Genomic DNA, 25,067 nt, shown 5'->3' on the forward strand with positions numbered 1-25,067 from the left:
CTCCACTCAGCTCAAGTCCAATCTGTGGAGAAATCAATGTTGGAAGACAAGAACGCAAAACCCCTTGAAATCAAGATCGTGGACGAATTAAGCTTTGAGTGATCCATCATTTTATCTTGTACAGGGACACAGTGCCAGGATGCATGTGGCAGGGAGGGGGTGTGGCTCTCGGGTTTCAAAGGCAGCAAGGACACTACTCTCATTACAAATAAACTGTAATGCTGGCTCAAGGAACAGTCAAGTCGTATGAAATATTCACGACGAGGACCTAGACCGATCAATTGCAGTCAGCACTGAAAATATCACACCATTTGTGACCAGCCGACCTCACTGGACAACACTCTAAACTGGAAGTGCCCCAATCTTTCATTTTTTTTTAAAGGGAGCATCATCTGACCTCCCTAAGGCTTTCTGTTAGTGTAGAAATATCTTCACGACGGACACAGTGGTACAACACACATACGGCTCATGAATGAGTGAGTGTGTGAATGCATTCACAATGTAAAAGATGTGCCCTTGCAAGAACACATTAAGACATAATTCAACACTCTAAAAAAAAACACATTCAGGCTTGTCAGCAGAAGTGCCATTGTATCAACAGAAGTGTGTTCCGAAATGGACCTCTTTAGTTTGTAGTGCATCACGTAACAATATCTTATTTTTGTTCACTTAATGTCATCAGTTCATTCATTCAATCGATTGTTTTTTTCTACTTTCCCCTCATCTTTCATCTTTTTTCCACTTTCTGCACACACCCTCCCCTCCTGAATCGTCTCCCTTTTCTCCCCTCTCCAACATCTCTTAGAAATCTCAACATTATCAACGTCGACAAAATAATCTCCTGATAGTAATGCAAATCCTGTTTGTGTTTTGCGAGCCGACCCGGCGAACCTTCACCTTATTAACTAGCATTTGGTCGTCTTAGTTGTGACATTATTTACTCCTCTCCTTTCGCTCTCCGTAATTTATGTTTGTTCTGACCGACTTCGCAAATAATTCTCTGTTCAAGCAGACAGTACCGCGAAGAACGTATTACGGTGCGAGAGATGACTAATGGACGGGGACCATAAAGTGGCAAACATGGGCATTAGTTACACGCTCGTAAAAAAAAAAAAGTCCCACAAAATAAGTGGGAAAAGGAAGACGCTGTTTCTCGCCTTTCAGACTTCATTACCGCGCATGTCAACAAACGAGGGTCCCACGAGGGAGACTCGCGGTCTCGCGGGATGAACCTGCCGACGCCGTGAAGCAGAGCAGCATCCGGTCAATGCAACCTGCAGAAGATGAAGCCCATCTCCGAGGCTCTGTACTGTTGCTTAGCGTCCACCTACACCAACAGCAGCATACACCTGAGGGAATCGAGTCTGAAGGCTGTTAGAATAGACAGAGAACAGAAGTGCACGTGCGCGTGCACACACACACACTCGCAACACTCTACACGAACAATGACAACTGATCTTGATCGGCCGTCTCAACTCTCAATTCAATTTCCTCATCAGTCCAAACTTTTTGCTGTTGTGACGAAACGCCATGATACATCAATCTCAAGTTGAAAAATCTAGCTGGTTCATGATCGCATGACCGATGAGCATCCCATAAAGAAACCCTTATTTGTATTTATATAATTAACCATTAGTGACGAAAGCAGTAAATAATAATAATCACGCGCAATGTGTGTGTTTCTCAGCCTTAGAAAATGGTATTTGTCACTGCCGCCGCTGATGATAATGTTGATAAAAATAGTCATGATGACGACGGCGGCAACTATGATGCATATCATTTCTTCTTTTTCCGCGTTCGGATGTTTGTGTCTTGTTTGTCTCCGTTTCGTGTAGACAGCAAATTTCGGTGTCATTCGGCGGTGGATTCCCCGGAGCTTGATATCTAAATGGGTATTGGGGGCCAAATTTCTTTGCGTTCTTGTTGGTAGAATGAGGAGCAGAAGAGGGAGAAAATTGGTGTTTTACGCCGAGTCGGCAATAAGGCAAAGCAGCCAGGCCTGGTGCCACAGAACAAACAGAACAGCCTGACAAGGTCTGAACCCAGGAAGCCATTCCTTATTGTAGTGAGGAGTGTAGAAAGTGTGTTTGATCTTCTCGTCCAATTGAGTTCAGGTTGCAGTGCCCAGCCATCAGGCGGAAGACCAGCGTCGGTTCGTGGCATGCCATTTGCTGTCCTTTGGACTGCTTCTGCCATTTTTGTTACAGAACTTGTTCTTTTTGTTTACCAATAATGCGCTTGTTTTCTTGTATGACAGACTTGATATTGGCTTCTCCTTACTGCTCCCTTTCTTTGTTAGTTGGTATTTTCTCTTTGAACACTGGTGGATGGCCACAGGGGTTTTATGTACATGCCACAGCCGCCATTTGTGGTAGCGTTTTAGTTATATGTTAAGGCGCGACAACTCTACTCATTAATGAAAAGCCACGAAGCCGACGGCACATTTACTCTATGGAAACTCGCAATATATTCAGCCGATGGTGGCTACAACAGGTTTTCTTTATAGCTTCATGCGACAGAACATGAGGTTGAGTGGGCATCGAAGATGAAAAGGTTGCTCCTTTAAAGGGCCTTTAACAAGAAAAACGTTGAAAAAGATTGGCAAAGCTTTTTACATGATGATGATTAGATAAAAACGGCGCCAAAACTTGATTAAACATTCGTCCACATTTGTCCAGTTAAGAAACGCCTTTTGACCAAGGCTCTCAAGCACCCCTCTCCATCTTACCTCTACATCCCTCCGCACCACAAACCTCTTCCTGGGTTGAAAAGAAAACAAAAAGCAAAGAGAGCGCAAGATATAAGGGTAAAAATCTGCCCAGTCGACCCATCACTGGCCCTGTTATTCCATCCCTTGAAGTGGAAAAAGGGGTTGGAAAGGAGATCGTGCTCACAACGCCCCGCGGAGGAACACAGCGCTGCCTTTTCGCGACTCCCCACAACGGCCAACAGCCTCTGCATTTCGGGCGAGGCCCATCTGCAAGTCTAATAAGGTTACAGTCGGTTTCAAAACAAATCTTTCACCGCTGATCAATGGTGTCACGTCGTCTGCTCAAGACTGCATGCAATCCTGCGGCACCTCGTTCCAGCCCGAGGCGATGAAAAAGACGACAGTGCGCGTGCGTGGGCGTCAGCAAGGGAGAGAAGGAGCGTACACGATCGCCTGCTATTTCTTTTTTTTTTTTCTTTCGCGAACGTTAGATGGAAACGGAGAGCGCTCCAGGCGTGGAATCGCCCGGCTCTGAACGGAACATAAGTGGATGGAGAGGACACAATCAGGGCATTAAGGTATCGCAGAGAAACGTCATGCAGACAATAACCGAATCTCGGATTGTGAACTGAAGTCACGGAACGGGCCCGGAAGAACATCGGGGCACAGAGTGGCAAGAAAAGACCAGCCAATATTTCATTCGCCAATCGACTGGGGCAAGCAAACGGTACAGCCTGGGGCATGTTCCGGTCCTCCACACAACGAAGCTCGTATGTCGAGGTCAGCCTGTCGGCCACAGAAGGAAGCTTCGTATAACGAGGTACGATGAATTGCCCCAAAAGGAAACTAGTACAGCATCACGCACCTCTTACTTCCCTCTCGCGTTCTGCTCGTCTTCACAAACTTGCAGCGAGCAGACTTCAGCGACGACAGAAAAGAAGCAGATTTTCACACGTTTTTCTTATCTCCTCTGTCTATACATTCACTTCCAGTTTTCTTCTACCGAAAAGCTATCAGATCCTTTCATTGCGGAACTACATTTCAACTTCTTATCCAACACGCCAAAACCGCTTTAAGCACGCAGTTAAACGTGTACCCAACACCTGTCTCCCTGAAACCAAGTAAGCATAGCAATCCAGAAAAAAAAAAAACTTAAAAAAAAAAAAAAACAGAACAAAAAAACAAACCCGAACGCGTCAGATATAACCGTCGGGCGAATAAATTTCAAAGGAAAAATACGAGCGATAACAACTTATGAAATTAGTCAGGTTTTCGCTTAAAAAATCAGAAAGATGGATATCGCGATGTTTAAAACAGGTGCTGCACTCACCATACCTCAGCGCAATGAAAGAGGAACGAGTATGGCTGAGAGAATGGAGGACGGAGAAAGGACGGCGACAACAACAACGTTGACTATTATTATTATTATTCCCTTAACACCACATATTATCATCAGAGCTTACGTTTGTGCAAGATGGTTTCGCTAATCTCAGAACCAGTCCGGGCGGTGCGGGTACCTGACATGGCTGTATCGCAGGTCCAACAAGTGTCTGAGCTCTCTGGCCGCGGCTGCTGCACAGCAAAGCTACATCTTCTATCATCTTCATCTCAGCTCTCTGGTCTCTCCATGTAGGCGATGTAAACAGCAGTTAGTGCGAAGGAAACGGTAAAATTAGAATGAACCGAGCTACACGGCTGAAGCGTTTGAAAGATGGCTCTCGTCGTTGTTTCTTCTTTTTTTTCTTCATTCTCCAAGTCAAACCTTCCCCTCTTTTTAAAGGTAGAAACCCCGATGCGTGAAAAACCGCCCTATCTAGGTAACCCAGACTTATTTGTACGAGTGTGTGCTGAAGGAACGTGATGAACTTTTCTTTCTCTCTCTCACGCGCACACGCACGCGCAGTTACCGTTAACACGGTTTCCGGTGTCGGGGCCCCTGTCCTTATCCCGCCAGCGGACAGCCGGTGGACCAAATGACCTCATGTCAGTCCACAGACGCTGCGTGGTACGGAGCCAGGCCAGAATCAATGTTTATCATAAAAAATTGGAAAAAAAATCGAGAAAGGCGTATGGATTAACCCATTCTAAGCGGCATTAACTCATCACGACATCCCTTGAGTAAAGCCGAAGTAAACAACCTCTTCACAAAAAAAAAAAAAAAAAAAGAAATAAATTCTGATTTCAATAATGACATGAAGACATTCTCGGGGAAGGGATCAAAAATAAAGAAGACCACATGTTTCGATCCACGTTTTTTGACTTGGGTTAGTTAACAAAAAGAAAGGAAACAAAGTTGTTATTTTATTGCAGAGACTAGTACCGCTACCATGTCTTCCACCTGAAACGGAATTTCGCTTCTTGAAATTCAAACCACACCTCGATTGCAATAAACTCTTGCGAAACACTAGTGATTTATTACCTATTGCGTAGTAAAACCAACGAGGTGGTAATGTCATTAATTCTCAATCTCAGACTTGTTTCACTGCTGGAAGAAATGAAGGGGAGGAATTCATACATCACACTTTCGCAACATGATCCACCATTTGTTTAGCATTATTAAACTCATAAACATTCAAATGCTTTCTCGCTTTAGCAAAAAAAAAGAAAGATCATCAATACCTGCCTAACTATTTGGCGCTCCATTCCCCGTTGATTCCCCTCCCTTACTCCCCCCAAAAAGGCAATGATCGGCAAAGCTACCAGCAAGGCATGAAAATTGCGTTCGAGCAAATTTTTGTGTACTTCGATCGAGTGATTAAATAATGATGATGAATTTGTTCGAATCACAAATGTAATAGTCTCAAGATTAATTACTTCTCCGGTAGTCACCGAGTTCTGAGGGCTCCGGCTTCATTAAGAAACTAATTTCCATTCTTTCAACTACAAAGCGCCATTCAATTAACCTGAAGCCGCGTGGTCATAAGTATCTCTTTTGATGCCAGCGAGCAGAACTAGACAAACAGGACTGGCAACTCTGTGCTCATATTAGGCTTGTATTTTCGTTTCTTCTGAGCAATTATGATTTTCTTTCGATTTTCTTATTTCACAGTTCGTCTTCGTTGTCTCATGAAGATCCTTGCAAACACTGCATGGCGCTAACGGCTGCAAATTAAAAAAAATCCGATAGCGCAAATATTAAAAATAGAACAAATTCAGAACTTTATTTAGATTTTAAGTTGTAAATAACTTTTGGAAAGGGTGACCAATTCACAAGTCCGACAATGACCTTGTCCTTTTCAAGAAAGAAAGAAAAAAGAGCAAGAGGACAGTTCTCTCTTCGGAGAGGATTGACTCCCTTCCGCACTCGATCCATACTTGATGGATGGCCAACATCCGCTTGAGCTTAACACTTTGATGGGTTATTTTAAAAAAAAAACCCAAACTCTCGCCTCTTTCTGTCAGGCGCGTGGAGACTATGCAGAGTGACTTCTAATTTAATTTAAGGCAAACGCATCCATTTCTCTCCTTTATTCTGCTTTGCCTTGAATAAACTGCTTCTCTCCTGTCGTCCTGACACACTAAAAATCGCAGTATCCCTGGGCTTTAGTTCTCAAAGTTACTCCAGGGTTATTTATGCACAAGCAACCTTGCAGGATCCTGTCACTAGAACGGTTGAAAATCTAGAGGTGCATCTATCAGAAGGTCCACGGAGGGGTTGCAAGGGTTGTAGATGTTGAGCGGAGGAGGAAAAGCAAACCCGGGGTGTAACTACCGCTCTTGGCGGAGGTTAGAGAGCACAAAACCTCCTTTCCCCACCCAGCAGATGGGTACCTGATGTCTTCAAGATGATGAAAGGCGGCGGAAAAAGGCTTTTGCCCCCGCCTTCCTTTTGTTGTACCTAGCAACTCGAAAATTCACTTTAGCTCAGCTGCACTTAGCAAGTCATTGTGTTGGTGTTGCCATTGTTCTTGTCGTTCTTATCGTCCTCCACTACATTTAAAAATCTCTTGGCAGCACCTCTAGGGTATACCTCACAAAATCCAAAAGGTTCATCTGTGATGCGGTCACTGACCAGGTCGTATAGAGTCGCCGGATTCGCGTCTGTGTCGCCGTCGCCATTTCCTGGATCCTCCGTGCTTGCGAGACAATTGACCTCCAGGTCATGGCGATGCTAGCTAGCTCTCGAGCCATCACCGGGCAGCAAGCATGTAAAAACACTGGAGCCGGGTGCATGGCACGCCTTGTTTATACCACACGCGAGAGGAGCGCTTCATCGACAGAAAGATAACATCGATAAGAAAACGCCTTCGACCCTCTCCCCCTTGGAGACCAGCGCCGAGGCGGGGTAACCCTCAATTCTCGTAATGTGCCTATTTATGTGTATGCTTTTCCCTGTAATGGCTCATTTAAGTCGGGCCGGGATCGTAGTAGAGATATAGAAGTGGGAGCGATGGCAGAATATACAGCTCACCTCGGCCTGCAGTGCCACAGTGGAGGTTGACTTCTCGCCAAGCGCTGACGCGGGAAATGACCGGCAAAGAAAATTTAGTGCTTAGTGGTTCTAAGAAACCGTCAGTGTCAAAGATTTACTCCCCCATTTTCCGGAGCCCATCAAAAGTGAGCCTCGGTATTAAGCCCTCGGATAATAGATTTTCTCATGCCGTGAAACCTGCAATTCATCTTTTTGACCACACCTTCAATTTTCTTTCAGAAATCTTCTGTTCTCTCTCCAAAGACAGGAGATAACAGAATTACCTTTCGCAGCAAGAGTCTGGAGAGAATGTTAGATACCTGAACGGAGATTTATTACGAAGACTTTTCTGATGATACATCGAGTAGGGGAGTCTTGTCGCTGCCGGAGTGAGTCGGTATGCACCTGAACTTACCTGAAGGTAATGGAGCCGATTTTTTTGGTGCCATAGCTCCACACACCACCCATCCTGTGGTCCAGCTCAGCGTTGAAGATGTGCTCCCACAGATAGAGACCTGCAAAACACCCACACCATGGTTAGTTGCCCGCAAACATCTTCAGACCTTCACACAGGTTCTAGTTACGCCCTTAGCTGTCCAGCCCAGCAGGTACTTGATGGTTAGTTTATTTGTTTTGTTTTTACTTGTGATGGTTGGACGTTTTGAGCAAGTTTCTACAAGCCGAGAAACGCAGCTGGCGTTGACCTGCTATCAAGATCATCATTCATAATCTCATGTAGAACAGCAGGAGTGATGCGAGGGTCGGTTCAAGAGCTGAAACTTGGCGAGCAATTACTGAAAGAAAGATTTTGGTGAGAACTGTCTGGGTTACTTCAATGTATCATGTGTGCTAGGCCATCATCTTGGGAGATGCCCTTGCTAATTAGCCCACTAACCAAGTCATTTGATTAGCTTGGCTAAATGATTAGCTGAACTATCTAGTTAATTAACAGACTAACTAAACTAGGCCAAAATAACAGTTTACTACAAGCTGAAGTAAAAAAAAATAAAAAAATAAAGCCACAAGCACCGGGCTATCGAGGTAGACGTACAGACTGAGGATTGTCAGGCTCCTCAACTCGCGGTACTTAACGACACCCGTGACACGAGCTGACCTCCCAAAGCGACGGGAGGAGCAGGAGGTGCGGACGTGATTAGCATCGCCACACCTGGGGCTCGTGGAACATGGCGAGACTGCTTCGCCGTGATTGCACTGGTATTCATGGACTCGATAATCAAGTCATCGCTACTGTCAACTACAAACATCAACCACGCAGATATCGGAAATGTACATTGACACGTGTTCGCTTATTAGGGGTACGAGAGGGCTGGGACTACGTGTCAATTAGGATTCATTAATCATATGTTAATGGACTGACGAGGGTCGACCGTCGCTCATTCACTTGCTTCTATATTAGGAATGTCCTGCCTCTTGTCTCTCCGTACAGTTTGGGGGGAGGGGAGGGTAGGTGCTACATGTTTTCCGGTCTGGACTTCAAGCCTCTTTCGGAAATATCTACTGTAAAATCGGGAATGCTATTTTCTCTACCTTCTTCTCTCAGGCGTTCCTTGATGTTCCGGGCAATGTTTACTGCGCACGTGTGTTTGTATGTTTGCCTGATTGTGATGCCTTCTCTGTCACACGGCAGCCACTGATGAATGTTAACACTGTGTAAACCAAGCCCTGGAAAGGGTTAATACAAGTTCGTTTGTTCTACCGTCTTACGTATCATGTCCTCTGGCTGTCGACTGTGGCCCGAAATGCACCGCGCCGCTCGCACCTACAATGACTGGCTGACTGAACACAGAAGGAGGTCAGGCGCCTCCTTCATTCCGTCCCCATCCCCTACCACCCCTCCCACACACACATACCCCCCAAGCCCACTTGTGAGAGCATGACGGTCACTGTTCACTTCGTTAACCGAGCCGCGCTCCTGGAGGAGAGCCGAGTGAAGAGACACTACAGAAGTCTGTCCGTTTCCATGGCAGCCATGTGTCCAAGAAAGGGATGCCGATCATGCTGCGTGAGCAGTCGTCGATTTGGCACCGAGATTGTTACCGAGGTAAAGAAACCAGCAGAGGGGTTTTCTTTCTTTTTTTTTTTTTTTTTCCTCTCTCCTCCCTCTTCCTATGGCCAGCGACAGAATGTGTCTTCCGAGTGGAGAGAGGGGGAGGCACTGAGCAGACCGCAGTGGCGGCGGGGGGTACAACATGGCAGGATGGAAGGGAGAGTGTTCTGGCAGGGAGGGGATGGCAGGGAGTGGTAATGAAGGATCAGGAGGGCCCGGAGATGTAGATGCACAGTTACTGCGCATCTAGGCGTTTGATGAAAGCCGGATCCGCCATACGGTTGAAACTCTTCATCTCGACTCAAGAGCCTGTTCTTCAGGCGAGTTTATCGTGCTATTGCGGTCAATTAAAAAAAAATGAAATTCTTTGTCTTACAAAATAAATTTTCCTTTTTTTTTTTCTTCTTCCTTTTGTCTTACGAAAATGGTGTTTCCTTTTTTTTTTTTTTTTCGTCTCCCTCTTTTTCAAAAAATGTTTTCTACATTCAACATTTAATCCCTCGATCGACCTGACAGTTGTCCTGTCCAACATGCTATCGCAGTTTTCAAATTCTATTTCTCTGATAATTGCGCCAAACGCAGCGCAATTACACCCCAAACAAGCTGCCGACTGAGAGAGAAGAGAAAACCGCTAGTGGGGCAGGAAGCCTCCACCTAAATTATTCAAAGGCGTTCGTTTAAAATATCAGGCACATTCAATTTTAAAATTAAAATTGCCTCCCTACAGATTCCGCAGGAGGAAAACAAAAATATATGTATTAAAACGGTGTGTGTGACAAGAGTTTGCAGTCCCTCCGCATCAAGGGAAGGAGGGTTTTGCGGGAGGAACCCGCCAGCGGCAATGAGTTATTAAAACTGTGGCTTACGACAAGAAAACGCCGCAGTGTTGACGAGGCGTGGGTCTGGATTAGACAAGCAGCAGCCAACGGCTTCTACCAAAACATCAGTAATTGAACAGAGGTTTTTCTTTTTTTTTTTCTTTCTTTCTTTCTCTTTCAGGTGCTGTGCAACCTTAGAACTGCGACAGGCAGAAACATAGACTGCAGATGTGTGTTTCTTGCGCGCTGACAAATGCCCGCCGGCTTAATTATATGGCCCAGAGTTCCAGTAGGATGCTGGTCGCAGGTCTGAACTGAAAGCATGCCAAGGCAGTGATTAAAAGAAAACTGGCTGCGCACAAAAATCCCTGCAAATAAACAACCAGCAAAAAATTCTACAAATAATTATACAGATTTCAGCCTCAGCAATTTGTTTTTCCTTCACATCAGCTGCCCAAGCCGATATGGTCGATAGTTATCTTTCTCCCTCGTCAGAATCGCGTACCTCGTGTCTCTTGTCATTAGATGAAGATCCCGTAGTCTTTTAGTGGTTAATGTACTGTGGAGTGGAAGGTCGGTGGTTCGAGGCCGACTCGGGGTCTGTGGCTTCAAAACTCCCCTCCTCTCCCCCCAACACCGGCACTGACGAATGGGTTTTACTATGGATGTTCCGCCAGCGACAAAAGGGAACAACTGACATTTCTCACCCGTATTAAGTTCCTCCAAAAGAGATATCGGGGACGATTTCACTGAGCTGAGTAGAGAGGAAGTAGGGCGTGGAGTTATGTGCCGATGAACTGCCATGACCTGACCCGATGATAGGAATCATTTAGTGGGAGAATTTTGTTTGTTTTTAATTTGCATCGGTTAGAAATAAGGTCTGACAGGTAAGGCTGCAGGCATCGTGTGCCACCCAACCTCGAGCAACGCACTTGCTCCTACATTCTTCTACCTCTCGGAAATAAACGTGTCTGCATTTTAAAGTGTGCGTGAGAGAGAGAGAGGGAGGAGAAAGTTTGGTGTTCGCACTTATGTAAATGTGAAAAATGTATGGTAACATCGGAGTTTATGGTGGCCTACTATGCATACTGCAAAACGGCTGCAGGAAAAAACAAACTACGTAATACCTTCAGCTATACGATAAGGAATTTCTCACTGTTACGTGTTCTATGTATCGGTGCGACTTACAATACCAGGCATTATCGACCTTTCCAACTCCACGAAAAAAAAAAAAAAGGAGAAAGATAGACTTAGAAGCTAAAGACAAAGAGCTTTTAAAAAGAAAAAAAGCTTAAGAAAGTGCGCAAAAGCGCGTGCCGACTGAAAGAGATCCTCTGCGCTTGAGAATTGCAATGCCACAGACGGAGAGAGCACGATAAAGGACGAACAAAAAGCAGGCAAGTGAATGCTTATCGCACCAGCAGTCGTTCCATCCCCGAGAGGCGCTTCTGGGGCTCTCTACTGTGTCTGACTTTCGGGGAAACGAAATTACCCGGCTGGAGGGGACGTGAATTTGATGAACTTGGCGACAAAAAGGTCTTGCGATGGCGGCCCTCGCAACGCGAGCGCACTTTCGGCGAATGAAATTCCTCTGCGACCTCTATCGTCGTACAGACAAGGGAAAAAAGTGCAAAACGAACAATAAAAAGAGACCTACGATGTACCCGTCATTTCATCAAATAAACCACCTTTTTTTCACCGACACATGCAGCTTGGGAGGGCATGCAGGTCTTCAAAGGTGCCAAGAAGAAAGAAAATGTCTTCCAGACAGCCAATGGATAGATGGAAGGGAACAGCGGAGAGAGAGAGATTTATCAAAAGATTACGACTCAGCTAAAATGTGTCTTGAAAGAATTGAATTTTCAAAATCTCAATTTGTCGACAGTATGTAGGTCTTTAAAGAAGAAATACAATATTATATATACAATAGGAGAATTGAATGATGGAAGGATTTTTGGTGAAGGTTATTGTAAAACAACGATGAGTTCTTGGACAGTGCCGCAACTCCAGACATCTTCCACCAACAAACGTGGCAAGTTATGCAAAGTCCTTTCAAAGTAGTAAAGATAGAAATGAATTTTAAAAAAATAACGAAGGAAGAAATGAACAAAGATTTAATTTATGTGAATATATATTTTTTAAAAAAATGATTGTTATTGTTGAAGAACACTAGAACGGGTTTCGTGATCGCTTCGCATTTTCAGATACATGAACAAATGGAAATGACAATAACGGAGAGACATACATTGTTTGCCTGGTCGGTTAGCTAGTGCTTAACGCCGTGTCAGCAGCGGAGGCAGTACTGTGGCAAGCAATGAACTGGTAAAAATGTTTGGAGGAAGGCGAGTGGTGGATCAAACACCTTTGACCATCGCATGTCCGCGATAAACATACGCAGTTCTCGTTGGAATAGGACCTTCTGGATGTGTTGTGATATGAATGGGGGGGGGAGGGTAGGGAAGGCCACAAAGGGGGGGGGGACAGCAGAAAGCACCAAGGTTTATCTCGCTTAACTTGCTCGGCGACCAGCAAAATGGCGTCTGACCAGGACAGAGGCAAATTTGCTGTGTCCCGCCTCTTGGGGTCCTGCCATGCCTGGCACTGCTAAGGGGATGAGGTCTGGGTGGTAGTGGTGGTAGTGCAAAGGGACCGGAACCGTCGCGAGATGACGGTTAAGTGACGTACGAGCTACACGCGATACTAGACTAAAGATGTGGCCAGGCGCTCGGAACAGCGGTACGATCCAAGGCGACGAGACACGGGAAGGTGGGAGCGGTCCTGCAGTCGAGACGGAAGCTGCTGCAAGATGGAAGGAGGGTGTTATCACGGACAATCCCGTTCACGCTGCGTTCAGTGCACCACCCTCCCGTCTCGCTCCCCCACCTCCGTCCCCTGATTCTGCAACTTTCACGATCGTGCCCTTAACTAATCGATAGTTGTCTCTGGTTCGGAATCCTTGCCCAGCTAAGAGCGGTCATTTTCTGGTCAGAATTAATCATTTCACGCCCTGCAATTACCTCTTGTTGGCTCAAGAGGAATGAACAGCGTAATACTTTAAGAAGCATTGCCATTTGCGCCCCTCCACACCCACCCACCATTCCCTTACGGTTCACTTCCCCTGCGACAAAAAGGGATTTTAAAAAAAAATCGACATGCCAGCGCGAATATACAAGTGTGGGCGAGCGGCGATAAGGAATGTGGATGGATGTGGAGACAGATAAGCATCCGTGGATAAGAATCTTCTGCATGCACTTGCCACTGAATGTACGGTATGATTAGGAAGAGTTACGCTGCAACTGTTATCAGGGTTAAAACAAAGCATCACTAGGGACTGTGCTATCTACCCTAAAACACAAGCTGAAACCCCCAGACAAAAAAAAAAAAAAGTTCAGCCAAAGAAATAAATTACAAAAGAAAAAAACGCAGTGATTCATCTTATTGTGAAACCTTTATTTACTGTACGCCCTTCAGACAGAAAAAAAGTACGCTTGACCTTTCTTCTCAGATTAATGTAAAAAAAAAAAAAAGCTACCTAACAAGAAAACCCAAGAAGCTTTATCAAAAGAAAATGCTCTCACTTTACCGAAAAGTTGGAAAATAATCGCCAAAGAAGTTTTAAATAAAGTGCACTCAGCTTATGGGAGTTTGTTCCAGAACAAACTTTAGACATATGCCATCAGCAAAGTTTTTTTTTCCTCGGAACTGTCTTGCTCTCTCCAAATGACTCAGTTGTGGTCGGTACACTAAATAGCATTACCTTAAACCTGAGTGAATAACCTTATACAGTTGTCAACATAAAAAGCCTGCAACCGTAACAGCGTACAGAAAAACCAAGACAATGACGTCACAAATGTACATACGCTACGTCATAACGGCCCCAACTGGCACCACACTAAACACGCATGTCTGTGAGATCTGAATTTTGAATGGCCATGTTTGTAGGCTCCCTTTTACAAAACTATGGGAAGCGCTGTTCACTCAGATTTCGGGAAGCTTGTACTGAGTTCATCATTATTTATTTGAAAGCAAAAATAAAGCCCCGACATGCTTGTATCCAGCAGAGATTTCAAAGGGGACAGGGCCACTTCGTCTTACAAGTGCCGTGCACTATACTCCACACAACTCCGCCACACAGCTCCACGAGAAGTCAATGTCGCATAAAATGGCGATCAAATATTGACAGGAGGACGATGTTGCGCAGAGGCGGTGACTTCTTCGTGAATCAACAAGCGATACCTCCAGTCACTCTCCCTCCCGCGATCAATATAAACCGTCAAAGAGTGCTGCTTTGAACACACATAATTTTGCAAAGAAATTCCTCTATCCAGTACCCGCAGGACGAGTGAAAAAAAATAATTTGGAGACAACGCTGCGTATACATCAAGACAGATAACGATCACCCACCCCCTACCCACATCCACAAAAAAGCTGGAGCGGAAGCTGACAGCCTGTGGAGACTAAAAGAGTGTGAAGGAGGTCTAAACAAAGCCAACTAGTTTGCCAGACAATAAGCACGCCCTCGGTTTTGCAAGCTGTCGTCGCCTATAGCCTCGTTACGCTAACGGTCTCGCGCCCTGCCACAAGGGTTTCAGGACACTTTGACCTTAACTGGCACAGCAGCGGATAGTGTGACCCATGGAAGAAGGGAGATGAAGCAAGGAGGTTGCGAGCCCCGACCAGAAAATCGGTTGTACACGGGCAATTTAAGACTGCCTTTCTGTTGAGCACATGTACACCAACATAAACACCAGCATAACACTGCCTCCACCCCAAAACCCCTGTAAAATAAACAAAAATAAAAGAATAATCGCACTTGGTCTGTCTCCCTCTTTCCCTCCCTCTCCAATCATTTACTACCTCAAATGCATCAACAGTAGCTCTTAACAAAACCATAATAAAAGCGATAGGAGAGATTTTCTTTCATTCTGTTCTTTTAAAAAAGGTTATAATGCACTTAAAGACCATAACATAAATTCGAGGACTACTGCCATCAGCAGTACACAGGCTCCCAGTTTAATAGCACGTTCCCAGGCCCTCCGCACCTTTCCCCACTCAAGTGGTATCATAAACCAGCACACAGGAGAGATTCTCCAGGGCAGTTAACAAACTTCGCCCCTTCACATCGAGACCAGCTCTCGGCTTAAATCCTGGGTAAATACCACCAACGTCAAAATACATATGCTCCGAGATCCCCAGACTTGAATCTCATGCGGAAAAATCGATGTGTGGAGGCAAGATTTGTGTCTGACCGCTAACGGAACACAAAGTAGGACGGAAGATGAAACGGGCAATGCCGCCTCAGAAACAAACGCCATCAAGAAAATTCAGAACTATAGACACATCCTCGTGATTGCACTTAAAACGAAACAAAGGCAAATCCCCTATTTCTAATTACGACTCCAGAAGAGTATTTTCAAAGCATACAGTCTCTACATAAACTGTTCTTAACCCCGGAATAATACACATCTTGGAGGTTTCGTTGTCCAGGCTCTAGATGGCGATACCCTGGGCTGACGAACTATTCGAGAAGACAGTTTCACGAACGAACATCACTAGTACTGGTAGGTCATCCATTGATATCAGTAAAGGATGGCCTTAGATCAGGGGTCTCAAACACGCGGCCCGCGGGCCGAATGCGGCCCGCGAAACATTTTTGTGCGCTAGGTGATTAACTCCCGCATACCCCGTTCTAGTTGCCTGTGCATGTAATAAACTACACTTAAATGTTTTGTTTTAGCAACTGCAGTGAAGTACGTAAATTTGAAAAAACATTTTCGTGGTGCGGCCCTGACTTGTTATTTCAGCATGCTATATGAGTGTTAGCAACGGTTAACTCCAGATCAGGACGTCTTTCCTTGGACAAGCACGAGACGCAAGTTGAAGGACGAACAAACCATCCAGCTCTTCAGCTGGGGAAGTGGAGCTCATTCGAAAGGTGGTTGTCTCGGGATGGTTAGAGTAGGTCTTTGGTTTGGTGGGAGAGTGCTTCCATCTTGTGGTAATTTCGCACTCTGAGGGGAGACGATGGTGAAGAAAACCCCTGTTGGTCATAGACATCTGATACATAGTGTCCCGAGACTAGTCCCGAATCCGGGGCCTCCCCACTGCAGTGTTGACAAGAGGTTTTAACCACTATGCTACCGGTGGGTCTGACTCAGCGAGTGGGTCACGACCCCACAGTCGGGAAAAAGCGTAATAAAGAGAAGTGACACTTATTCATTGCCGATGGAGATGACATTGCCAGCGGACAAGGGACCATTGACCTCACTTGGTCTGACCCCTAGTAGACGAAGGCGAAAAGCGGGAGCAATAGGGTGGACTTAAGTGTTACCCAGCGACCAGTTTTATTCCCTGGATTCGCGCATTGCTCGTACGTACCAACGGACCTGTTTCCAGGTGCCCCACCCTTGTCCTTGCCTCCTGCGGTGAGTGCAAAAGATTTACAATAATACACCATAGTGGATAATAACGCAAAATTGTGAGCAAACACTGCTGCTATGGAAAGTGTGAGTATAATTCGATGAATAAGGATCGACATCACAAGCAAGGGATGGATTTTGTACCCTTTCAACCAAAAAGTTATTTTAAGTGCAGAAAAAAAAAAAAAAAAAAAGAGAGAGAGAGAAGATTTTGGCACCTGGCCTACCGACTACCGGAAAAAGACGCCGTTTAGCGTTAAAAAATGTGAAAAGTTTACATTTATATACACGAAGAAGAGGTGAAAAAGTGTGCATTTAAATATATGGAGAAGAGGTGAAGAAGTTTACATGTGTGTGTATAAAGCAATCGGGTGGTGCAAAAGATTCTACAGCAGAACATCCAGACCCCATACCAGCATTAGCCTCAAAAGTGTGAGTCACCAGGAGTTTGAATGCAAAAATGCTCCCATAAATTGTGTAGACTGAACTAGTTTGCTTTGAAGCAGAGAAGGAAGACCAGCTCCATTTCTTAGTTTTCTGAACGAAGTGGTAAGAGAAAAAGTCCTTTATGTTTAATCACTGCCTGATGCCTTTGTTGTCCGTGATCTAACATATTTTTAATGACCCCCTCCCCCATCTATTAATAGTAAGTAAACGTGTATCAATCTGTAACTTAACATCAATAAGTAAAATGTAAAATAAAATCCTATTTAACAATGATTCACATAGCATATCAAAAAATATTTTATCGGTTGCACAGCAAACTTTGTTAACGCGTCTTGGCTTTCTTATATTTTTTGAGGAGTTCGCTTTTCTTATTTGCTGAAGGCTGTGATGTGATTTTTTTTAAACAGAGATTGAGCAAACTGGGACTGGCATAAGTCCTAATTTCCATCAATGAATCATATAGAACCTGCTTTTTACTTTTTCTCTGCAGCGCAAGACGACTGGAACAAAGATGTGCCGAAAGAAAGCAACCAACATAAAACAATGCCTCTGTCGCTCATCTGTACTGCTTCTCAAACTCAAAACAATCTTTTGTATGAAAAAATTACAAATAGCATACAAACCAATTTTTGGTCCATTATTATAGTACTCCGTCACGTGAAAATGGATTGTCTGTTGGGAAATATAGTTCCTTCAGTTTGCTTAGTAAATCGATTTCGCTAGACTGTGCTTCTGACTCTGCTGGTAAATCCAATTATTCATTGCATTTCGCCGATTTCACTTTTTTTTCTCCCCTGTCGCGATTTGTGGTGATTCTCCGAGTCTGTACATACTTAGGCTTGCAGATTTTCAAAACTGTTGCTGCTAAATTCGACCTGTCCACTATATAATGCTACGGTGTTGTGCCCAGGGAATGCAACTCCGAAAACGCCAAGAACGATAAGCCGGTCCATTAATCCCTGGTATTATTAAACTTCCATCTGGCTGAGCTATGAAGCAGCCTGCTGGACGGCTTACCTCTCGCCGTCCCTGCTTCCTCTGACTGCTGAAATCGGAGAGACTAGATACTTCTTTTGCCCACTGAACAGGTCTGAAATGTAACGAGACTAGTGTCACAAACAATTTACTTCCATTCGCCACAACAAACCACATGGTTTTCTCTTCAAAGTAATCCCCCCTTGAGCCTAGTGCACTTGTCCATCCTTCTCTGCCATGCTTCTATGCACTGATGGATTCTTCAGGGATACCCCTCAGCTCCGTCGTTACGGCCCTCTTGATGGCCTCCCCGCCTTCAAAAGGGTTTCCCCTTGATGACCTCCCTTGAGCTTGGGATAAACGAAAAAAAGTCACATGTGGCAGGATCAGGTAAATAGGGAGGTTGTTCCAGAACGGCGATGTTCTTCTCGGCCAAAACTGCCGGATGCTCGGGCCATTGTGAGCAGGTGCATCGTGGCTGCTTTACCACAACAGTGCAGAAGAAACAAACTCTGTATGTAGAGGGGGAGGAGGACAATGCCTGTTCACCAACCGCCTACAACCTTTCCACTAGTCGAATGATGTTCTCCCGTAGCTTCGATAGCACCGATCAATTCTGATTTAAAAAAAAAAACAAACTCCACTGGCAGTCGTTACCAGATTAATCACTTTTTATGAATTAATAACCTCTGCACTGATTATTTTTGTATTATGCACTACATTCCTACACCCATGTGGGATTGTGTATAAAAGCTACAGATTTATGGTAGTCTTGAACCGGGGTGTCCCTGTCACGGGGTGCGTGGAAGACAAAAGGGGACCACGTGACAATAGAGGGAGGAGGCGGGTGGAAAGGTTTTATGATGATTCGATAGAGGGAAGGGAATAAGTAGTCGGGCGTCGAGAGTTTTGTCTCGCTTCTTCAGATTCTTTCATTCGGGCAAGTCTGGCGGTCAAGTTTCCTAAAATATCTATCCTGATTGTAAGATTTCCGTGGAGGAGTGTTCCCGGAGATTGTTTCCATCAGACCATCCACTCTATGGAGAAATCAACCACCAGATTTCATGCATAGAAAAAGTCCTCTCTGTTGCTGTGTTTGCTTGCTCAAACGCCCACCTGTGTGTTGCTACGACAGGGATCCAGCGTGCTGGCTACACAAACAAGCTGCTCACTTCAACTGTCGATCTCACCGACACCAAGCACACGCAACTCATCTCGTTTCCAAATTAAAACTTACAAACAGCTGGCACAAGCCTGTCAGAAAATACTACATCCTAGCAGTGTTGCAGTAATCCTCTCTTGGTCTTTAAAAAAAAATAGACGCCACTAAAATTCTTATGTACATAGTTTCTTAAAATAATAAAAGTATTAGTAATTACAGAAAATCCAGCGTGAGCAGGGATTAAAATACACTAGAGTACAACTAGAAAGACTTGCTCCTATCACTCTTTTCTTCTTCAAGCACAACACACAGGCACGAGCACCATAAAACAAACAAATCTGCACTTGCGCGGCTCTTGTGCAATATCCTCGTGGCACTGAGGCGGAATTAATTGCTGGAAACAGCCCAAGAGCTATCATGTTCCTCAACAAATTACGTAAGGAGGGAAAAAGGAAGAAGGGGGCGCTTTGATGATAAGATATATAACAATTGCAGTGCAGACGTGGGACAAAAACAAGCCACAAGCCGGCGAGGAGTTTGATGCTGGGAGCAAACATGGGCGAGATGGCGTGGACTGTCATGGCGCCATTACGCTCACAAATTAATAATCAGGCGTGCCCTTTCCGCGATCACGAAACTTTTAAATGAATCTTAAAAAGTAATTATAAGACTATCCGACTTTGACGTGGAGGTAAGGGGGGGGAAGAGGGAAGATGAGGTGGAGGGAAGGGGGAAATACACGGAGGGATGGACGCCCGGCTGGACGAATGATGTCGTTGCCCTAAATAGTCCGAGACGGGGAGGGATGCGACAGGGTGGGGGAGAAGTCTGGTAAAGTGTACGAGGCGTGGATATGACGGCGTTGATGGTTACAGTGCCGCCCCCACACCCTCGTCTCTTTGCCCCCTTTCTCTTGCTAACTCAGTCGCGAGACGAACGCATGATGGAGTGTGTTTTGTCGCTGACGTGCGCGCGAGTTATCCTTTCACCGCAGCCCAGACGCCAGGGGTTAAGTAGGGGGGTCAGCACAGCCGCAAGATGTCTGCAGCACCACCAACCACTTTCAGTAACGTGACCACCCGTGTTTCTCTTCGTTGGTCCATGTCCTTCAAACCTTTATATATAAAATTCTTCTTTTTTGGATGTCACAGTCATATAGCGGTTAACCACTGTTCACAGTGTACCGTTCACACGGTCTGTTTCCTCTCGTCTACTACCTGTACTTTCTACCTATCTTCCAACCCATGCGCCGTGCTCTCACCTCCCCCTCCAACCCTCACCTACACACCCCCATCACTCCGTCGTCTGTGTAAGCCAGGCGAAGTCCCCGCTGTGTCAGGTCGCGTCTACCTGATATATGAGCGGTGGCTTTTATTGTGCTTCGTACGACAACCACAGGCTGGCTTCGCTTTAGTCTCCCCTAAACCAGCAAGATCCTGTGCAAAATGAGAGAGCGAAGCCTCGTGTCTGCTGCTGCACATGGCACATACAATTCCATCTTCCTTCCACGGGCAGCAACACACCGGGGCCCTGCTACCTACTGTCGCCGCCGCTGTTTACGGGCACCCGACATGACGCCTTGCTGAGACTTTCAGACACACGGGTGGTTTATTGCGGACATCCTGGATGTCGTGTGCGTCACTCTGCTCTTTAAAAAAGAAAAATGAAGGGATCTGGTTGCAAGAGAAGATTGTTGACCTTTTCTAGCGACAACTTTAGACAAGAAAAGCGGTGAGCTCCGGCAGCTTTTAATCAATGTTGACTTCTTTGGTAGGCGCTCCACGATAAGGAAATTTCACGCCCAGTAAATATCAATCATACGAATTCCCATCCAAAAAGCTGATGTCATTATACAATAATAAGTCTTGTCAACAACAACAACAAAAAAGGGGGGGGAGCAATGACACGGAGGAGGAAGAGGGAATTTTTCTTTCACCCAAGAAAAGAGTTTACTTGCACACTTTCTATATACAACATAGTGCGACATAAACATCTCCCACCACACAATCAACGTATCGGCACTTATGCTACTCTGTGTGTGCAATATTCTTGTGTCAACAAGCCAGAATCAATTGCAGGCAACAGCACAAGAGTCATTACGTTCCTCATGAATCAGAGATAATTTGTTATCAATGTTTTCCATGAGAACAAAGGACAAAAACAACAAGCCACTCAAAGTGCTAGTCATCTTGCAACTACATTGTGGTCCAGGGTGGACTATGTTCTTCCTACGCTCACCTATGCCGCCTTGCCCCACACCTCCACAACGAAGTCCTCGGCGGAGGCGTTGTCGGCGCTGACCAGCGGACTCCGCTGGGCCAAAGGTCGTTCAGCTCCCCAGAGGATCTGCGGCGCTACGTGATGCTGGAGGATTGCCCCTTCTTCTTCGAACTCCTCCCCCCAAGGATTCCATTCTACGTCGTCGGTAATCTCTGAAAAATGATTAAATAAATTAATAAGTAAGTAGTGCATGTTTACATAAATCAGTTAAAAAAAAAATAGCGTATGTCTTTGTGGAAAAGTCTCCACAACATGACTAGTGCATTCGATTGTGGAATAATGGTCATAAGCCCCACTCGGGACTGCGATTTGAATGCTACCCCAGCCAATCCAGCAGAAGGTAAATAATAATAAATCATAATCTGCGGAGAGAAACTTCTGGATACTGCGTATCAGTTTGAGAACAATCTGGTACTAAAGGGGCCACGAGGTCAAAGCTCCATCCGGCAGAAGGGCCACCAACAATAACGTTGGACATCGGTAAGAACAATGGCAATAATTCTGAAGCTTTAGAACTCTGGGTAGAAAAAGATAACCAATCAAAATCTGCTTTCATGGTATGTCATCAGAGAATTAGAGCGTCCTGATTTTCTGAGTCAATGCACTTTAATATCCTTAGTCCCCAGAGGCTCCTCCTACTATCGGCCCTGAAAAACAAATTTTCAACAGGCTGACTGTAAGCCACGGCGTTTCGAAATAAGCAAACGAGGTCGTAAACCGCTGAAATGAGTCTGAAGTTATGACCAACTAGAGCACATAAAACTGCAAATTGAAAAGGTTTGAAAAAGCCTGACAGTTTTGAGGAACGACGTTTGGGAAACTTATTTCGCCAGAAGAAAGGAAAGATTGATTACTTATCATAATATTTAAGTAAGTCGGGCTGATGATGGGATTAAACTACTAACGGCAGTCGTTTCTGAAACGAAATCTCGTTCTTCTTTGCAGCAGTCTATGCTGCTTCTCCAACACGTATGTTACGCATATGCATATTTCGGAACAAAGAAACATTTTCGTCCCCTTCCTTAAACATTCTCAACCCCCCAAGCCAAAGACATTTTTTCAATCTATTCGATCGGGTGCTTGATATGTGTCTGTATGTACAAGCACCATAAGCCCGTCTTTGGTGAGCGCTATGTAGGTGCTCCGTGTAACTGTAATAACTCAAGCGACTTGTTTTTCCGTCTGTCGCACTTTGTTGTTCTTGGCCTGGTGAGGACTGATGGGTCCTACTACTATCGAAAGATTCACGCGGCAGTCACATGTGTCATGTACCAGACAAGCAATGTACACAACAAGACAGCAGTCTTCCCTCCCACACAAACCTCAGCAGCAGCGCATTTAACCCGGTGCCACAAGCAAAGAACAGCCTGCCTGAGACGAGATTCGAACCCAGGACAGACAGTGCCACTGGACTAGTGACAGCGCTACCGGACCAGTTCCTCTATTACACGGGAATCGGCACCAGTAGAAATCTAACCGACATCAGGAAAAATACGGGACGGGTAGGGGAGGGGTCAGCACTCTGATACAACAACAAATATACACTCCCCTTGTTTAATGTTTACGGCACGAAACGCAGTTCCATAATCAATTTACGAAGCGACTAAAAGCTGAAGGATGCTGTAAATCAATACCAAGTGTAAAACATTCTTCGAGATGACGTAGGTTAAGAAATAAAGTCCGGGCAAGGCAGTAATTCGGTACTATGTAAACTTCAACGACAGAAGCGGCATCTCGCCAAGCCAGCAAGTGTTCTTACAAGTAAGGCTTCTGGAAATCGGGACAGAAAACAGCACTTCCATACAACAAACAAAAGCGAGGAAGAAGTTCGATTGTGTTTCTCTATTTCAGGACACGGGGCAATATCACTCCAGCGGCGGAAGAGGAGAATACCCACGAGTGAAAGTGCCGAAGCCGGGGGTGGTGATGGTGGTGTGTTATTGGAAAGGGGTTGGCAGCGATGATACAACGCACACCGTTACAGACGCTTTTTTTTTTTTATTTTTGGGTTTTATTTAAAAAGCGCGTAAATACAAATCGAATTATCAAAGATGACAAGCCGCATGGTGTCCACCCCCATTACAGGAAGCTACAGGAGATAAAGCGATCCTCTGATCGTAAAATGGAAAGTTCTCCGCAATGCGTCCATACAGCCCATCCTGACAGTATGTTTTTGTTTTGTTTTTTATTCGAAGGAGGGAGGGGGAAGGAGATGGAACTGAGCCTAGGGCGATCGTTTGGCGAGGTAAACATCATTTTTATCCTCAAATTCCGGCCTCAATCGTTTGCTGACGCAGAAAAGCGCGCTGGCAAGTTTCCACGTGCACGTCGGTCTCGCATGATTGGTCGAGTTTGCGCGAGAGAGTTTTGTCGAGATGGCCTGCACCACTTGAGTGTCGTCTGCGAACATGCACAGTAGGTAAAAATGGGAGAAACGGACGGGAGATCAGAAGCACTCGCTGAAAGCACGTTTGTTAACATGGCTAGGATTAATTGTTCTAACCGTAAAACATTTGGCTAAAGCACTTTCCGTTCAACGAACGCCTTCCGCATGGACGAACGAATGTTTTACGTTTCCTGTTTGTCTACGCCGAAATCGTCGGAATAATAATAATAAAAACAACGAATAAAAAGGCGTGATGAGATATTTCACTCGTTTACCATTCCCCACGTGATGAAAGCCAGTGTAGACAGGAAACGGTAAGAATAATAATATTCATTCAAGCAAGCGACAGAAGCCGTCTGCCTACTTTGGTGGCTTGTCTTCTGGTGGACATGGACAAGACAAAACATCGTGGTATCGCGAGAGCTGAGGTGCTCGGAATTGGCCCTGCAGCGTCACCGCTCCCATTTGTCTTCCGCGAGGCCAATTAATAATTTTTCGCCCTCTGCAAAAGCTGAGACATGGCGACGAGTCGTGGCAGGCCGAGGTACGTCTCGCGGTGCTTCAGGCGGAAGGTGATGGCGGTGGAGCGTGCTGAAAGCTTGACCCGTCTGCCCTCTACATGGCGATTTGCACAATACACGCAATGCTCTCTCTTTCCCTTTTTCTCTCTCTCTTTTTAATCTCGTCAGCAATTAAGGTTATATCAAGGGGAAGTAATTCAGCCCTGTTGGCAGCTCGATAAATGCTAAAAAAATGAGGGTAGTAGAGTAGAACGTAGAAGAAAGTTATATAAAAAAAAGAAAGTAAGTGAGAGCAAAGATGCAAAGGAAGGAAAAAAGAACAAAGTAAAGACAAGGAAGGAAATAAAATGGGAAGCTCAGATTTTTATTAAAGACTTTCCTAGCGTATGCTGGATGAGGCCTGAAATGAATTCATCAGCTTGAACATCGGACAAAGGAGATCAAGGGTAGCATGCCTTCATACAAACTCGCGTTGCAGACGGCATCCAGGCGCTGATCTACATGCTGTGAAGCAAGGGGCCAGGCGGGTGCGCCCTCTTGACACCCAATGAAGCCGGCAGGGAAAATTCATTTCTTGAAGGACCCAGGCGACGAATCGAAAGGGAGGGTCAAAGGGTAAACTGATCTCGCGAGAGAAAGACAGAACTCGCGCATGTTTTCCGCGTGCTGTTGCCGGACGGGACTTGGCTTGACGGGGATCCGCTAGACATCCCCGTGTTTAACACCATTGATCCTTCCAGAAGTCATCCTGCGAACTCTGTAGCGTTTCCATCCTTCTGATTGCAAGTAACAGCATTTGCTTCGAGCGGAGAAGGCGGCGCGGTGTTACCCGCTTCTGACGGCCGCCTTCTGCAATCCGGTAAATGCCTC

The 25,067-nt window shown here is 45.4% G+C and overlaps 1 protein-coding gene across 1 annotated transcript in view; it reads right to left on the minus strand.

The window, feature by feature from the left end:
• The window catches only part of LOC112571562 (ribitol-5-phosphate xylosyltransferase 1-like), a 62,097-nt gene that overhangs the window by 19,109 nt on the left and 17,921 nt on the right, over nt 1-25,067 (minus strand). The window contains exons 2-3 of the mRNA XM_025250630.1: nt 21,249-21,442; nt 7,537-7,636 (exon numbers count right to left, since the gene is read on the minus strand). Coding sequence (XP_025106415.1) covers nt 7,537-7,589 — 53 coding nt within the window. The 5' untranslated portion in view covers nt 7,590-7,636; nt 21,249-21,442. The remainder of the gene's footprint in view (nt 1-7,536; nt 7,637-21,248; nt 21,443-25,067) is intronic.

This window comes from Pomacea canaliculata, linkage group LG9, assembly GCF_003073045.1.
Source record: "Pomacea canaliculata isolate SZHN2017 linkage group LG9, ASM307304v1, whole genome shotgun sequence".
NCBI lineage: Eukaryota > Metazoa > Mollusca > Gastropoda > Architaenioglossa > Ampullariidae > Pomacea > Pomacea canaliculata.